Below are 14,491 nucleotides of genomic sequence, written 5' to 3'. Positions count from 1 at the left end.
ATCTAAGGTCTAAAGTTCCTAAGGTCAACCATAGCCTTTCCTAAAGGTCCTAGGTCTAAGGAAATTTTACACTAACCATTGGAGGTCTTTAATGAAGCTAATCCTAAGGTCTTTTAGCTCCATTATTTGCACATTCTAACATACTAAATCTTGTTCCCCTTTTATCCTCCCACAGTAAATGATCAATATAATATAGGAAAATCATTTGGAACAGTTAGATATTAGCTTTTATGACACGGGTGACTAAGTTCCATGGCTATGTAGGCCACGAACCGAGCACGCAAATTGTTGACCATGGGACCAAAAATACTGGATCTAAGGGTGAATAATCCATTGTATAATGATTCTTTAAAAGTCTGCATATAACATGATGGAAGAAACATGACTCTCACAAAGATTCCATAAAGCACTTCATTGCTTGGTTGGCTGGAGAGATCGTAGTAGCATAAGCCTTGACTGCCCTCCAAAAATGCCATCCAAGGTGCGTCACTTTGCTCAGCTTGAGGAAATGTTTGTATACATGTGAGGAGAATTTTGGCTATCTTGATAAACATGATGCACGCCAAGTCTGGAACCATCTTGGAGATTTCCATTGCCTCTGTGAGAGTCTTGATCGAATAGTCCTCATTGGGCTCATCCTTTGGTGGTGCAAGCCTGGGGTAGTTGAGCCAAGTCGGGTGTTTCTTCAAAATATGTTGGTGGCTACCCCAGCTTTTGACTCTCAGCATTGGGTACATGGTTGGGTCCTTGTGGATCTCTAGCAGTGCCTGTGTATATAGAATAGTGATCTTGGATGCCTCTTTAGCCAAATATGCCACCAAGCTGGATGTAGCTCCGGTGTCTCTGTATTTTGTTGTTTCAACAATCTTTCTTTCACTTTCAGCACCTCGTATTTGATCAAAGGATAGGGCAATGATTGTTGGTGCCAGGTAGCCACTATATGTTGAGAAGTGAGTTGAGAAACATTGGCTGAGGTTAATACTCTTTCTTCCCACTCCATAGCTTCATTCCATACCACCTTCAGCCTCTTGTGTAATCTGTACCTTCAATTCTTTTTCGGTTTCTACAGTAAAGTTATCTAGCACGCCCTCACTTGCAGAGCTTAAGGCCTCTACTTCGTGCATAGGGGTTGTTGTGTCAATTTCATCCATGCCTTGAAAAAACTGCAAAGCTTCCATCTCTTGAACCCCTTGCTCAGATGATCCTTCCTTTGGAGGTGGTGGTGCCTCTTTCTGTTGGGCTTTTGCCGCTTCCAGCTCCAACTGCAGGGTAGCTATCCGCTTTATGTACTCATCCTCCTTGTTCATGAAGCTCAAGGATAGCTCCCTTCACTGCATCCTCTCTAGATTCAACTCTGTCTCTAGGTCCTAGAATTGCTTCTCCATGGCTTGATATGCTAAGTTTGAACCGGGGGATATTTCTAGGCGAGCAGTTTTCGGCGAGCGCTTTTTAGGAATCAGGTGAGCAGATTCCTAAAAAGATTATCTCTTCCTCTTTGTGGACTATCTCTATCTCTCTCTTTGAGAGAGAGAGAGAGAGAGTCAAAGGTATGGAAGCTAGATAGGGGTCTTCAAAAACAATATAGACAAGGGTACTTAAAACAAGAACTCCCATTAATAATAAAAATGTTACATTTTATTAAACTTGCATTACATAAACAAGAAGTGTTCATCTTCTGGAAGGCTCGGTTTTAGTAGTTGATGTGCTCCCTTCGATTGGCATATTAAGATTCACCACGTTGCGTAGCTGCTGCCTCATTTCCTCCTCATCCTCCTCTGTGATGAGCCCAATTTTCTTCCAGCAAGAAAAAGCTAGTTGTCCCGTCTCGTTCAAATTGATTAAGCTCCGCATTTGAGTTCCTTGCGGCATTGATAGAGGCGATACATGTTGATGGTTGCCTTGAGAGCCTAACGAAACCAGTCAGCTCCATACAATGCCTCTCCGTTTGGAATGGCATCCCACGCAGACTTTATTTTACTCGCAAGATTGTCGGACATCGTGAAAGAAGGAGAGGTGTGCTAGGAAGCTAGTGGACGCTTTCACAAAAATAACTCAAGCTATGGAAATTTATAGCCACTGTGGTAATATTATATTATTTTATACACGATTTGACACATAAACAACCAGTACTCAAATATGAAAAAAAGTTTCAAATGAATGTATCCCAATGTGACCATCCTAAGATAAAATTAGAAAGTAGTACAATTGTTTAGGTAAAGCATACTAAGAAGAAGTGAGCATTGTCAAATGCTATGCATCCATGCCTGGATAAGTCCGGCTTTGACTCAGTGCCCTGAAGATATCAACATCTGCCACGATTGGTTGATGGATAAACATGTTCTCATTTTGGCTTAGCCCTAGCACACGCAGATAAATAAAATACAAATGTTTACATGCAAGATATGGTTTTTGCTTTGACACCCGTTCCATGAAGTCTGGGCATGTGCACAATGGCTGGTTGCTAATACAAACTTTGTACATCCCGACATGACCATCTTCACTGTTCGTCTCTAGTTTGAAGACCTCACTAACACCATCTGCTGCACATATCTCTTCTATGACCTTCGCTCTCAGGGCTAGTGCTAGACTAATCTTGCGAGTAGCATCCTCAAAAATGGAAGTCCGATACCGTACACGTAGACCATCTCGCACTGTGGCTCTTGCACTGCCTTTAGGAGTGGATGCATCTTTTGACTTGAAATGAGAGTTTGTCATATTTTGTTTTTGAGAAACTGGCGTTACATTAGATACTCCTCCTTTGCTTAGCTCCACTTGATACCCCCCTTCATGAAATATTTGCAGCTCATCCTCCAATAGGTTGGTGCCCACATGCACGGGCCAAGTGTGTGGTGGATGAAGAGGCTGCGGCTCAATGTTCTGGTCTACTATATGACAATGCAAGACATGATCCAGACAAAACCAAAACCATTGACGCACCACACCATTTGGATGTTTTCGATATCCTTCAAACGATGGGGCTGGTATACCAAGGCTAGAACCTGCTATACTGCATCCACACCTGCGTCCGCCTCTTGGTGTGCCGCTACATGTGACCCTACTACCTTGTGGAGTTCGACGTATGGCCCACATTTCCTCATTGACCTTGCGCTCAACTACATACTGCCCACCATAACCTATACTTCGTTTTGGGGTTTGTGATATCCCTTCTTCTGCAAAGTTGATCTTACGTGGTCTTCCACACTTCTTACGATCTTTGGTGACCGAGTTGTACTCAGGCCTATGTGATGCATCATCTTCCACGTTGATAACCTCATTTGGCTTCCGTTTTTGCCTTGATGTCTCCTTATCTCCTGTTAATGGAGTTGGTTGTTTATACATTGGAGTGCCCTCAGTAGCCGCATTCACTGCTCTAATCACTTGGCTAGGACGTTTTTCATGGCGTTCCGTAAGCTTTGTATTGATGGACCCTTCCCAATGTGTTTTCTATGGCTGTATGAAATGGCCTTTGTGCTCTGTAAGATGGAATTTGCAAGGTCGGTTGTACATGCATCATATAATGATATGCGTTTACGGAAACCCTCCCCTGCTAGCCAGCTGCCATGCTTGCTCTCCGCAAGGTTAGTGCGTGGAGTGTTTGGTCCATCAGAGCTACTTTCTACGCATGTCATAATGCCACCCCAATGTGCAATACGAATTTCCCACCAACTAAGCCATGAATCCATGTATGGAATGTTACGGTCTATGCAATGACCGTTACACCACCATTGGCGTATCAGACGAGCCTCCGCTGCTACAGCCTCTTTTGTTGGTGCTTGCCTCCACTTCTCACACATTTCTTTGTGTGTGTGTTGAGAAGCTTGCACCACATACTTCATTGTGTGTTGATTCAAACTTTGCTTCCAATGGAAAAGACAAGAACGCTCTCGGCCGCTCATTGTATTGGTCTTGTCACCACCATTAAAAACAATTCGAACTGCATTCCAATTTGCTTGAGCTTCATTAGCCACGTAGCCAAAGAAATTTGCTTTGTCATACCCACATGATATCATTACATCATTAAGGCACTCCCAAAACAAACATTGCATTTCCATGTCTTCCTGTTTCATTTCACAAGTTGCAATAGTCAAAAGGTCCTGCATGATGCAAACAAATTGTTTTAGAGAGAGTAAATGGAAAGCCACAAAGCTCTTAAGATAGGCCATGTACCTTGGATCATAGACATGACAGGCCATAGTCACCCAATCGTTAACACGTCTGGTGTGATCAAACTGGATCCACGCACGTCGAAGATCACCATCCCGATCTTGTCTCATTCGGTTGACTAGGTCCACACCGGATGCCGGACCAATTGTGGACATTTTGAAGACATAACATTTCTCCCTATCCATACCTTGACCAAGAAACCGGCTTCCATGGACAAACTCATATGTGCAGTCTCGCTTCAGTTTTAGGAGTGCATCAATGCCAAAAGATTCTTTGTCAACCCCTCTACGTAAAATAGATACTAACCTCCGAAACCCGTCAATGTTAAAAGTGTTTAGATTAAAAAATAATTTAGCATAGAGTTTTGCATCGAAATAAGAATCTACGAAATGCTCATACCAGTTATCTTGCACCAATGGGCCCAACTCCTTAGCGATTGCAAATAGCTGTTGCTCGCCTAAAATACCTTCGTTGGTGTTGTTGCGAGAAGTGTTGTACTTATAATTTCTTTTGCCAAACACATTTGAACCTTCCTGGCTCCTGCGTGTGGGTCAACAGTCAAATTCCTTTGCACCATCAACTTGGTGTTGTCCATTAGTATTTTGGATGTGCCGCTGCGCACATCGTGTCAATGTGTGCCACGATGAATCATGACTCTAGTGGTAGTCTCATCGGATGGCATGACATAGTATATATACTACACAATCACATGTTGCAATACAAAAAGCAATTGCCTTACAAAAATGGCATGTAAGGCTCTTATCTCCAATCTTACAATATTCCCCAGGTCCAGTTGCCTTTTGTATGTACCCGTTGAAATGACTTGTATTGGGAATATGGTAATTAACCAAGCAGACACATTGTTCATTCATGCACTTGAGAGATCCTATGCAATGACTAAGACGCACTACACTTGCAAATACAATATTGGATGTAGTAGGCTTCGACCACAAATGAGGATCATACTTATGCTCCATCACATCCATATGGTGCAACTTTCCCATGGTAGGTGGAAATTTTAGAACGAGATCTCCATTGTAAGACCTTGGAATCTCTGTAACTTGTTCCACTACTTTGATTTGCATCAACAGCTTTGTCAATGTGCCCTTCTTCTCGGCCTGTAAGAGCTTTTGGCTTGTACTCCTTTTGAAGTTGTTAAGGGCAAAATAGAGGGGGGGGTACATAGATCTATTAACTCCTTTGGACCGATTTGCATTGACAGACTATCCACAATGGAAATGGGAATCATACTAGGTGAGCCGGCATACTGTGTTTGATGAGATACGTTGACTTTGTATTTACATGAAAGCTGCTCATCCAATACATAGATGAATTCACCCAAATTGTTGAGAGTCCTCTCAAGAGGAAAATTCATTTCAATATCACCTACTTCGATAACAGCATCTAAAGTTGTAAATTGCATTGGAAAAATTAATTCTAAAAGAAATGATTCAGATATTATGAATTTACCATTGTAAAAAGGATAAGAAAACTCTTTACCCAAGAAAAATAAAGAGCAAGCCATAATAATATGCTAAGCAAATAATTAAGCACAATATCACATTGTATAAGCTAAAACAAATTGATTATATACTTACGTCTAATAAGTAGCCGTTATAAATTTAAAATTAATATTCTTTTATTAACTTAAAAAATTAATGTTAAAAAATATGAAATAAAAAAAATTACAAAATATTTGTTTGTGACTGTGTGTGTGATCACGCATGAGGATGGAGCGTTTTGCGTGGACGGAAGCAAGGCACTAACGCAAAGGGGGCGGAGGGAGAGAGACCAGGGCAATGGACGGCCGGGTTTTGCGTGCTGGGCTGCCAGTACGGACAAAGGCGGAGGTTGGGTGGGGGCGGAGGTTTTTTTTTTTGGGGGGGGGGGGGGGGGGGGGGGGCGGGCAAGGGGGCGCAGGAGCGGGTGGGGCAAGGTGCCAAGGGGCAGAGGCGGTGGGCGGAGGCCGCAGCTTGGGGGGGGGGGGCGGGGGGGGGGCAAGGGGGCGCAGGAGCGGAGGTGAGGGCGGGATGAGGGGGCAAGTGGGGGCGGGATGAGGCAAGGGCGGGGGGAGGCCGCAGGTTGGGTTGGGGGGGGAGGGAAGTGGGCGTAGGAGCGGAGGCGGGGGTGGGGGCGGGATGAGGGGGGGAAGGAGCGGAGCGGGATGGCCTGCATACTCGCCCATGGCCAGCGCGTTGGCCATTGGCGGGCACACGCTCCCTTGTGGAGCGTGTGCCCCCCCATGGCCAACGCGCTGGCCGTGGGCGCCTCTGCCTCTGGCCACGCGTTGGCAAGAGGCAGAGGCGCCCACGGGCGGAGGCCGCAGCTTGGGTGGGTTGGGGGGGGGGGGGGGGGGGATGGCGGGGGGGCAAGGGGACAGTGGAGGCGGGGGCGGGGGCGGGGGCGGGCAAAGGCCGCAGATTTGGGTGGGTGGGTGGGGGGGGGGGGGGGGGGGGGGGGGGGGCAAGTGGGTGCAGGAGCAGAGGCGGGGGCGGGATAAGGGTGCAAGTGGGGGCGGGATGAGTCGGGGGCGGACGGAGGCCGCAGGTTGGGTTGGGGAGGGGGGGGGGGAAGGGGGCGCAGAAGCGGAGGCGGGGGCGGGATGAGGGGGGGGGAGGAGCGGAGCAGGATGGCTTGCATACTCGCCCATGGCCAGCGCGTTGGCCATGGGCGGGCACACGCTCTCGTGTGGAGCGTGTGCCCGTCCATGGCCAACGCGCTGGCCGTGGACGCGTGGGCGGCCGTGGGCGCCTCTGCCTCTGGCCAACGCGTGGCCAGAGGCAGAGGCGCCCACGGGCCCACGGCAATCCCCGTGGACACGGTGGTGCGTGTGTCCACTTGGACTACCACGTGTACCGTCGCCAACTGGCGATACACGTGGCAGTCCACGTGCTCACGCAAACTGCCATGCAGACAATGAGCTGGCCACGTGTCCTGCCTCGTGTACTGTCACTGGGCGGCAGTACACGTGGCGCCATTATCTGCACTGTCGCTGAGCGGCAGTACACGTGGCACGACACGTGGCGCCATTATTGGCGCCGTGGCATGACACGTGGCACCATTATTGGCGCCACATGTCGTGCCTCGTGTATTGCCGCCCAGCGACAGTACACGTGGCAGGAACCGTGGCCAGCTCATTGCCTACGTGGCAGTTTGCGTGACCACGTGGACTGCCACGTGTACCGTCAGTTGGCGACGATACACGTGGCCAGTCCACGTGGACACGCAACGGCCACCTACGCCAGCGTGTCCACGCACCTTGCCACGTGGACACACACACACACGAGCGCGCGTGTGTGTGTACACACACACACGTTGGCGTGCGTGTGTGCACCACACACACGCGTCTAAGTGCAGCGTGTGTGTGTGTACACACACACATGTTGGCGTGCGTGTGTGCACCACACACATGCGCCTAAGTACAACGTGTGTTTGTGTGTGGCACACACACACACACGTGCGCCTACGTGCAACGTGCACGTGCATGCGTACACACACACACGCTGCATGTACACACACATACACACACACACAAACACAAACGCACACACACGGACGCGTGTGTGTGTACACACACACACACAAACACAAACGCATGCACACCCACACACGGGCGCTTGTGTGTGTACATACACACGCTGGCGTGCATGTGTGCACCACACACACGCACCTAAGTGCAGCGTGTGTATGTGTGTGGCACACGCTGCACTTAGGCGCGTGTGTGTGGTGCGCCTAAGTGCAGCGTGTGTGTGTGTGTGCGCACACACACACACGCACACGTACACACGTACGTGCACGCGCACACACACGCTGTACGTACACACACACACACACGCTGCACGCACACATACACACACACGTTGCACATACACACAAACGCACACGTACACACGCACACACGCGCGGACATGGCAACACACACACACACACACACACACACACACACACACACACACACTTCTTTCTCTCACACACAAAGTCATAAATTTTTTAAAAAAAAAAAATTAAAATTAATAAAAAATTAAAAGCTTTATAAAGTGACCTTCTCTTCTTCATTTTCTTCTTCTCTATTCTCTTTTGCTACACAGATCTCTCTCTCTCTCTCTCTCTCTCAAGTTCACATCTCAAACTTCAAACCTACAAATTCTCATAATTAATCATCCTATATATATTTCTTATAAATTATCCTTCTTTCTCGCAAGCATGAGAACAAGAAATCAAACAAAAAATACTGGTGCAATTGATGAGGTGGATGTTACTACCTCACAAGAAGTACCTCCGTTAGGCACACAGGATACCCAACAATCTCAGGCATTGAGTTCTTTGGATCGTATTGTATCCATTGTAACTAGAGTGGCTAGAACATCACAATCAAGCGCCGGACCCAGTCATCGTGTGGAAACAGGTACCGCTATTGAGAATGTCAAAGACGAAGTGTTTGGAAATGTTGTCGACAAACACATTTCTTTGGGTTGGGTGGATTCTCACAGAGTACCATACGATGGGAAACTTCCACGATTGCCTCTTTGTCGACTTCTCTCAAACCCCGCCATCCGCACGCATGATGACCATGTGGCCGATTTGCAACTCTCTATTGCAAACAAAAGCTACCAACCAACGATGGCCAGATTTATTGTTAGTGAACGAATTCATGGGGAGGATCACAAACCGGTCACGCTGCGAGGGATCTTGCAATGTCATATGATTTGGATGAAGAGCTTCGCCAAATTCCCGAGCTTAGTCACATGGTCGAGAGGTACTTTGTGGTTTGGGATGGTAATCACCGATTGGAGGCATGGCTGTGGTGGATGAACGAGAATGACATTCCAATTGAGAAAGCGCCAAAGGTGGAGTGAGTTCTAGTTGACTTTTAGCCACATGAGGCAGCGGAGTTTCTATTGGTTTTGGGTATGATCAATAGGTGAGCCCTTTGTTTTTTTTGCTAATGTAAATGCATCTTATTTGTAAACTATATAAATTACAATCGATTGTTAAACAGGGCCACGAGGGTTTCAGTGCCTCACACGACTACTCATGATATTTTCATGATGAGAAAGCTAGGGTTGGTGGACCCTACATCACTTCTGCAAAAATTCCCCGAAAGAGCGCAGTAGTTGTGCACGTTGTTTGATTGTTAGCTGCGAGCAACCGTTGTTATTGGCTTGATCAATCTGCAGAGAGTTGGATTGTTCCTTTGATGGTTGCTTTAGTTTTGGTACCCTTCTGTATATTACTCTGTTAGTCTTCAATGTCGTCCATGGGTTGGATTTTTCCTTAGCTAGGTTCCGTTGTGGTTTAGGTGCAGGTTGAACTTTTGGTACCCACATCCACTTAGTCTGTGGTGACTTGTGGTAGTTTGATGCTGGTGGTGAAGCCAGTGTCATTGTTGGTGGTGTGGGTTGGCTTTGTGATTTGTCCTTAGGCACCCAAATCTGTTTAGGATTTTCTTGAAGTTGAGCTTTAGGTACCCAGTATTGCCTGGTTCCTTGAATGCATGTAGTATGAGGACTGATTTTGCTCCTGGTGGTCGACAAAAGTGTGGTGTTTGAACTTGCCTGAGTGGAGTTAGCAATACATAGCCCTCCTTCCATTCCTCGCTACTATACGCAAATGGTACTTTCAACTGTCTCCCTTTCAGTGTCGATTCCAATGCCTTGGTCTCCCAATCTTGATGAACAACTTTGTAGTTCTGCATCCATGGTAGTCCTAGTATCATCTGCTCGTTCATATGCTCATCTAGAAGGCAAATAAACATATGGGGACATGGAAATCCATGTACAGTGATATTCAAATTGATTTTTCCCAAGGTTGGTGTTGGAATTTTTTGGCAGCCTTTGATTGTGTCTCTACAGGTTTCCAATGGGTGAGTTGTTGATTGTTTGTAAGTGGAATAACTGACTGCATTTATCTCGGCACCCATGTCAGCTAGTGCATTGACTTTGATGTCGTCCTTTAAGTCCAATGTTATTCGATATCTAGTTTGTCCACCATTCATCTGTATCAACTTCATCTCCTGCTAAGGCCTAAGTTATGTCTAAAGCTTGAACAAATAGAAGATTAATTGGCAATATGGCTGGTGTTGGCCTCATTGCTCCTTTTTGTTTCACAATTCGAATCCAAGCTTCCTCCTAAGCTTCGTCAATGATCTGTTGTTGTTTCAGCTTATGGTCCCTAGCTGCATGAATTCTTTCTAAAAGATCATTGGTTAGTAGCATGTTATACTTTCACAAAAAGCATCCACTAATCCAATTCTCCATTGGCTCGCCATCCAATGTGGCTAGCTTTACGGCCCCACTGGGTGAAACATTTTCAATGACAAATGGGCCGTTTTCCTTCTTCTTAAAATTTGGAATGTGTTGTTTCATCGAATAGACCAATATGAGATCCCCTGGTTTAATGTTCTTTGTTAATAAATGGGAATCAAAGAACTGTTTTTGTTTTCTTTTTAGAGCACAGATTTGAGCAATAGCAGTCAATTGTTGCTCATCCAATTGCTCTAAGTTTTCTAAGCGTTCTGACAGTTCATGTCCTGTCCATTCTAGCTCATGTGCAACTCTCAAGGTTGGCAATAAAGAATCCATTAGAAGGATAGCATCAAGTCCATAGACTTAGTTGAATGGGGTGGCATTTAGAGCTGTTTTGAATGAAACCCTGTAAGTCCACAAAGCTGAATGAAGATTCATCTCCTAGTCTGTCCGTCCTGAGCTGACAATCTTGGTCAGCAATGAGCTAAGTATTTTATTTGTGTGTTCTGCTTGACCATTGGCCTGAGGGTGATATGGTGTAGATTTGTTATGAATGACTATGAATTCATTGAGCAAATACTCAATTACTTCAATTCAAAAAATGTGTTCTGCGATCACTCACAAGTTCAATCAGAAGTCCATACCTTGTGACTATGCACTCATATAAAAATGCAAGAGTGGTCCGAGCATTATTCTTTTGTGTAGCCCTGCCTTTCGCCCATTTTGTCATATAATATGTGGCGACAATAATATACTGTGCTTGAGTTCTATAAGGGGGGGTTTGTATTGGACCTACAAAGTCAATACCTCATTGGCAAATGCTTCTGCCCCCATCATTGGTCGCAATGGCATGCTATCCACTCGAGTTGGCATTTTAGCTCTTTGACAAGAGTCACATCTCCTTACAAACTCTTTGGCATCTGCAAACAATGTCAACCACCATACGCTAGCCATCAAGATTGTTCTAGCCGTGGTGTCATGAGAGAAGTGACCATCAGGAAGGGTGGCATGCGCTTCTTCTTAAATAGGAATATATACATCCTTGTTGGCACAGAGTCTTAGCTGTTGATCCTTTCCTCTGCTGTATAGTTGCTTGCCAATTAGTGTATAATTAGTAACCTCTCTTTCTATTGCTCTTTGTCTAAAGTTTCTCATATCTTCTAAAAACTTCCGATCAACTAGATATTCTACTAAATATTTTCTCCATTTCGGTGCTAGAGATATTTGGAAGAAGGTGACATGGGGCAATGCTACTCTCTTTTGGCATTGAGTGCAGGCATCGACAAATGCATGAGTATCCTGCTTCATAGTTGGCCAGTAAACCCCCAACCACGTAAGTCTCTTCAGTGTTTACTCTACTGCAAAGTGAATCCCAACTATTGTTTTGTGGGCTTGATTTAGATAAGAGATCCGTTCCTTTGGATTGATACACAAAAGTAGAATTCCTTCCCGATTGCGTCGATAAAGTTTTCCCACTAATAACTGATACATCATTGATTGTTCAATCAACTATGGTGTCATTGGAAGTGGAATTTGGGTATCTACTTGCGCTATAGTCATTAGAGAGACCAGATCCTCCGACCATCAAGGAATCGGTTCCATGGAGAATAGATGTAGCTGGAAAATCATCATCGACTACATGGGGTGGCTCCCTTGAGGTTAAACATGATAAGTGGTCTGCCCTTTGATGCGTGGTGCCTTTTTTGACTACCATTGTAAAGTCAAACTCCAAGAAGATGATGAACCATCTTACAATCATGCCTGTATTACAAGGTTTGTTAACTAGATAGAGTAGAGCTTGATGATCTACAAAGAACACAAACTTATTGCCAATAAGTAATGTCTAAACTTTTTAATAGCATAGACCATTCCAAGTCCCTCTCTCTCAGTAGTGGTGTAATTCCTTTCAACCATATTCAACTGTCTGCTCGCGTACGAGATAGGAAAATCCATTGTTGCTTCCCTTGGTTGTGACAATATACTACCAATTTTGAAATTAGAAGCATCCATATGCACATGGAAAACCTTGCTCCGATATGGAGTCTCTAAAATCAGTGATATAGCTAAAGCTTGCTTTAGCTTTTGAAATGAGTCTTCACACTCATCAATTCATTCAAACTTGGTGATTAAGCGGTATATGGGCTTGGCAATGATAGCATACATGTACATAAATTTGCGATAATATCCAAAATGCCCCATGAAGGCTTGCACTCCCATGACATTGGTGGGTGTAGGCATATCTGTGATCCCTGCCACCTTTTCCATGTCCGTAGCAATACCATTTTTAGACACGATATGTCCAAGAATTTTTCCTTGTCTAACCATAAATACACATTTTTCAGGATTTAACCAAATCCTATAAAGGTGGCATTCCTCAAAGACACACTTGCGGTGTTCAAAATGGTCTTCTTTTTTGGATGGATGAATGCACAAATCATCCATGTAAACCTCGAAGAAATTCATGAGGTATTCTTTAAATGCATGGCTCATGAGTCTTTGGAATGTTTTTGGAGCATTAGTCAGTCCAAAAGGCATAACAGGAAAAAATTCCCCATTCCATGGCAAAAGCCATTTTATGTTGATCCCTGGGATCAATGGTCAATTGGGTGTAACCAAAAAATCCGTCTAAAAAGCTGTAAGCTTGTTTACCAGCCACTCTCTCCATAACATGGTCTATGATAGGTAGAGGGTAATTGTCTCGTATGATAGCAGCATTCACCTTCTTGATATTGACACACACTTGTAGTTTTCCATTTTTCTTTGGTACTACCACTATTGGGGATACCCTATCGGTGTGTTCTATTTCATATATAAATTTTGCTTCCTGAGGTTTTCAATTTCCTCCTTGATCTTTTTAGCAAAAGTTTCATTATAAGTATAGGGTCTCTATCTACTAGGTTTGGCATCATCTTGCATGGGTATAGTATGCTGACAAATGTCAAGATCTACTCCCTTGAGATCCTTGTAAGACTAAGTAAAAACATCCCTATATTGTTTCAGGGTTTTGATAAGTATTTCCACCTCATCTTGAGACAAGTCTGTCGTTATATAAACTGGTTTTGCTTCTTCTCTTGGTTCTTCTAGATCTACTTGTTTATTGTTGTGGAGTGCAAATGACAAGGAAAATGAATGCTTATATAGCCTTGCACACACCACACCGTCGGAAAGAAGCACTGTATAGCCGTAGAAAACACCTATGCCGAACACCTGTGAGGACAGGCGAGAAACATTCCTAACCCAAACCATGATTAAATTCCTAAAAACCAAGACCGTAAAGACAAAGCTTGTGTCAGATAGACCTCAGTAGAATATCCATATGCTTGATTCCGACAACAGATGAGAGAGTTACAAGCTTTCGAAGATGGGAGGTCTCTCAAAAACTCCAAAAAAAAACAAGTCTCTATAAGAAAAAAAGGTGTGCAAGAAAATGTAGCTATAATAATGGGAGAATTTTCCACTTTATTGAAGTGGATTTTTCTTCCTTATCTCAGCCGACATCTTTCTCTCTCATTTCTGCTTTTAATTGGTTCATTTTTGGCATTTTCTGGGAAAGGGGGCCTCTATGTTGGTGCCTTTTGACTTGGGGGATGGGCAAAATGGGTCCAAGGGGCCAAAATATGTCCAGGCGCCTGGCCATGCAGTGGGAACTCAAAATAGGCGCCCCCTCTCCCCCCAAGTGTCCATAAGTACATTTGGCCAAGGGTTGAGAGCTCCATTCTCCCCTTTGATTCAACACAATAGAGTACTCACTCCACCTCTTATACCCTCCCCTTTGCACTTACCCCACCCCATGTGGGATTATTCCATTGCCACATGGCACCATCATCCCAACTTCCCACACATGCACAAAATTTTTCTATTTTGCTCCCCACACCTAGCAACCTTGGCAGAAGCATAGCGGATGACTCCAACCACCAAACGCAACGCCGTAAAGCACGGCTCGGAGCCCATTACTTCGGCTTTCTATATAAATCTATGAATATATTATTTTTAATTAAATCCATCAAGTCGGCCCACTTGCCTTTTCTCACATGCATCCGCAACCACTTTCTAAGTAGGGAACTGCCCGATTTGAGTGCATG

General features: G+C 44.9%; 1 protein-coding gene across 1 annotated transcript; it reads right to left on the bottom strand.

The window, feature by feature from the left end:
• Positions 1 to 1,004: 1,004 nt before the first annotated feature.
• Positions 1,005 to 1,307, bottom strand: LOC147432055 (uncharacterized). Its single transcript, XM_086493023.1, has one exon. The coding sequence runs from the start codon at positions 1,305 to 1,307 to the stop codon at positions 1,005 to 1,007; it is 303 nt and encodes a 100-aa protein (XP_086349149.1).
• Positions 1,308 to 14,491: the final 13,184 nt, after the last annotated feature.

The sequence above is a fragment of the Adiantum capillus-veneris genome, chromosome 20, assembly GCF_014529385.1.
Source record: "Adiantum capillus-veneris isolate H3 chromosome 20, ASM1452938v2, whole genome shotgun sequence".
In the NCBI taxonomy this organism is placed as follows: Eukaryota; Viridiplantae; Streptophyta; class Polypodiopsida; order Polypodiales; family Pteridaceae; genus Adiantum; species Adiantum capillus-veneris.
This window is presented reverse-complemented; position numbering and strand designations above follow the sequence as displayed.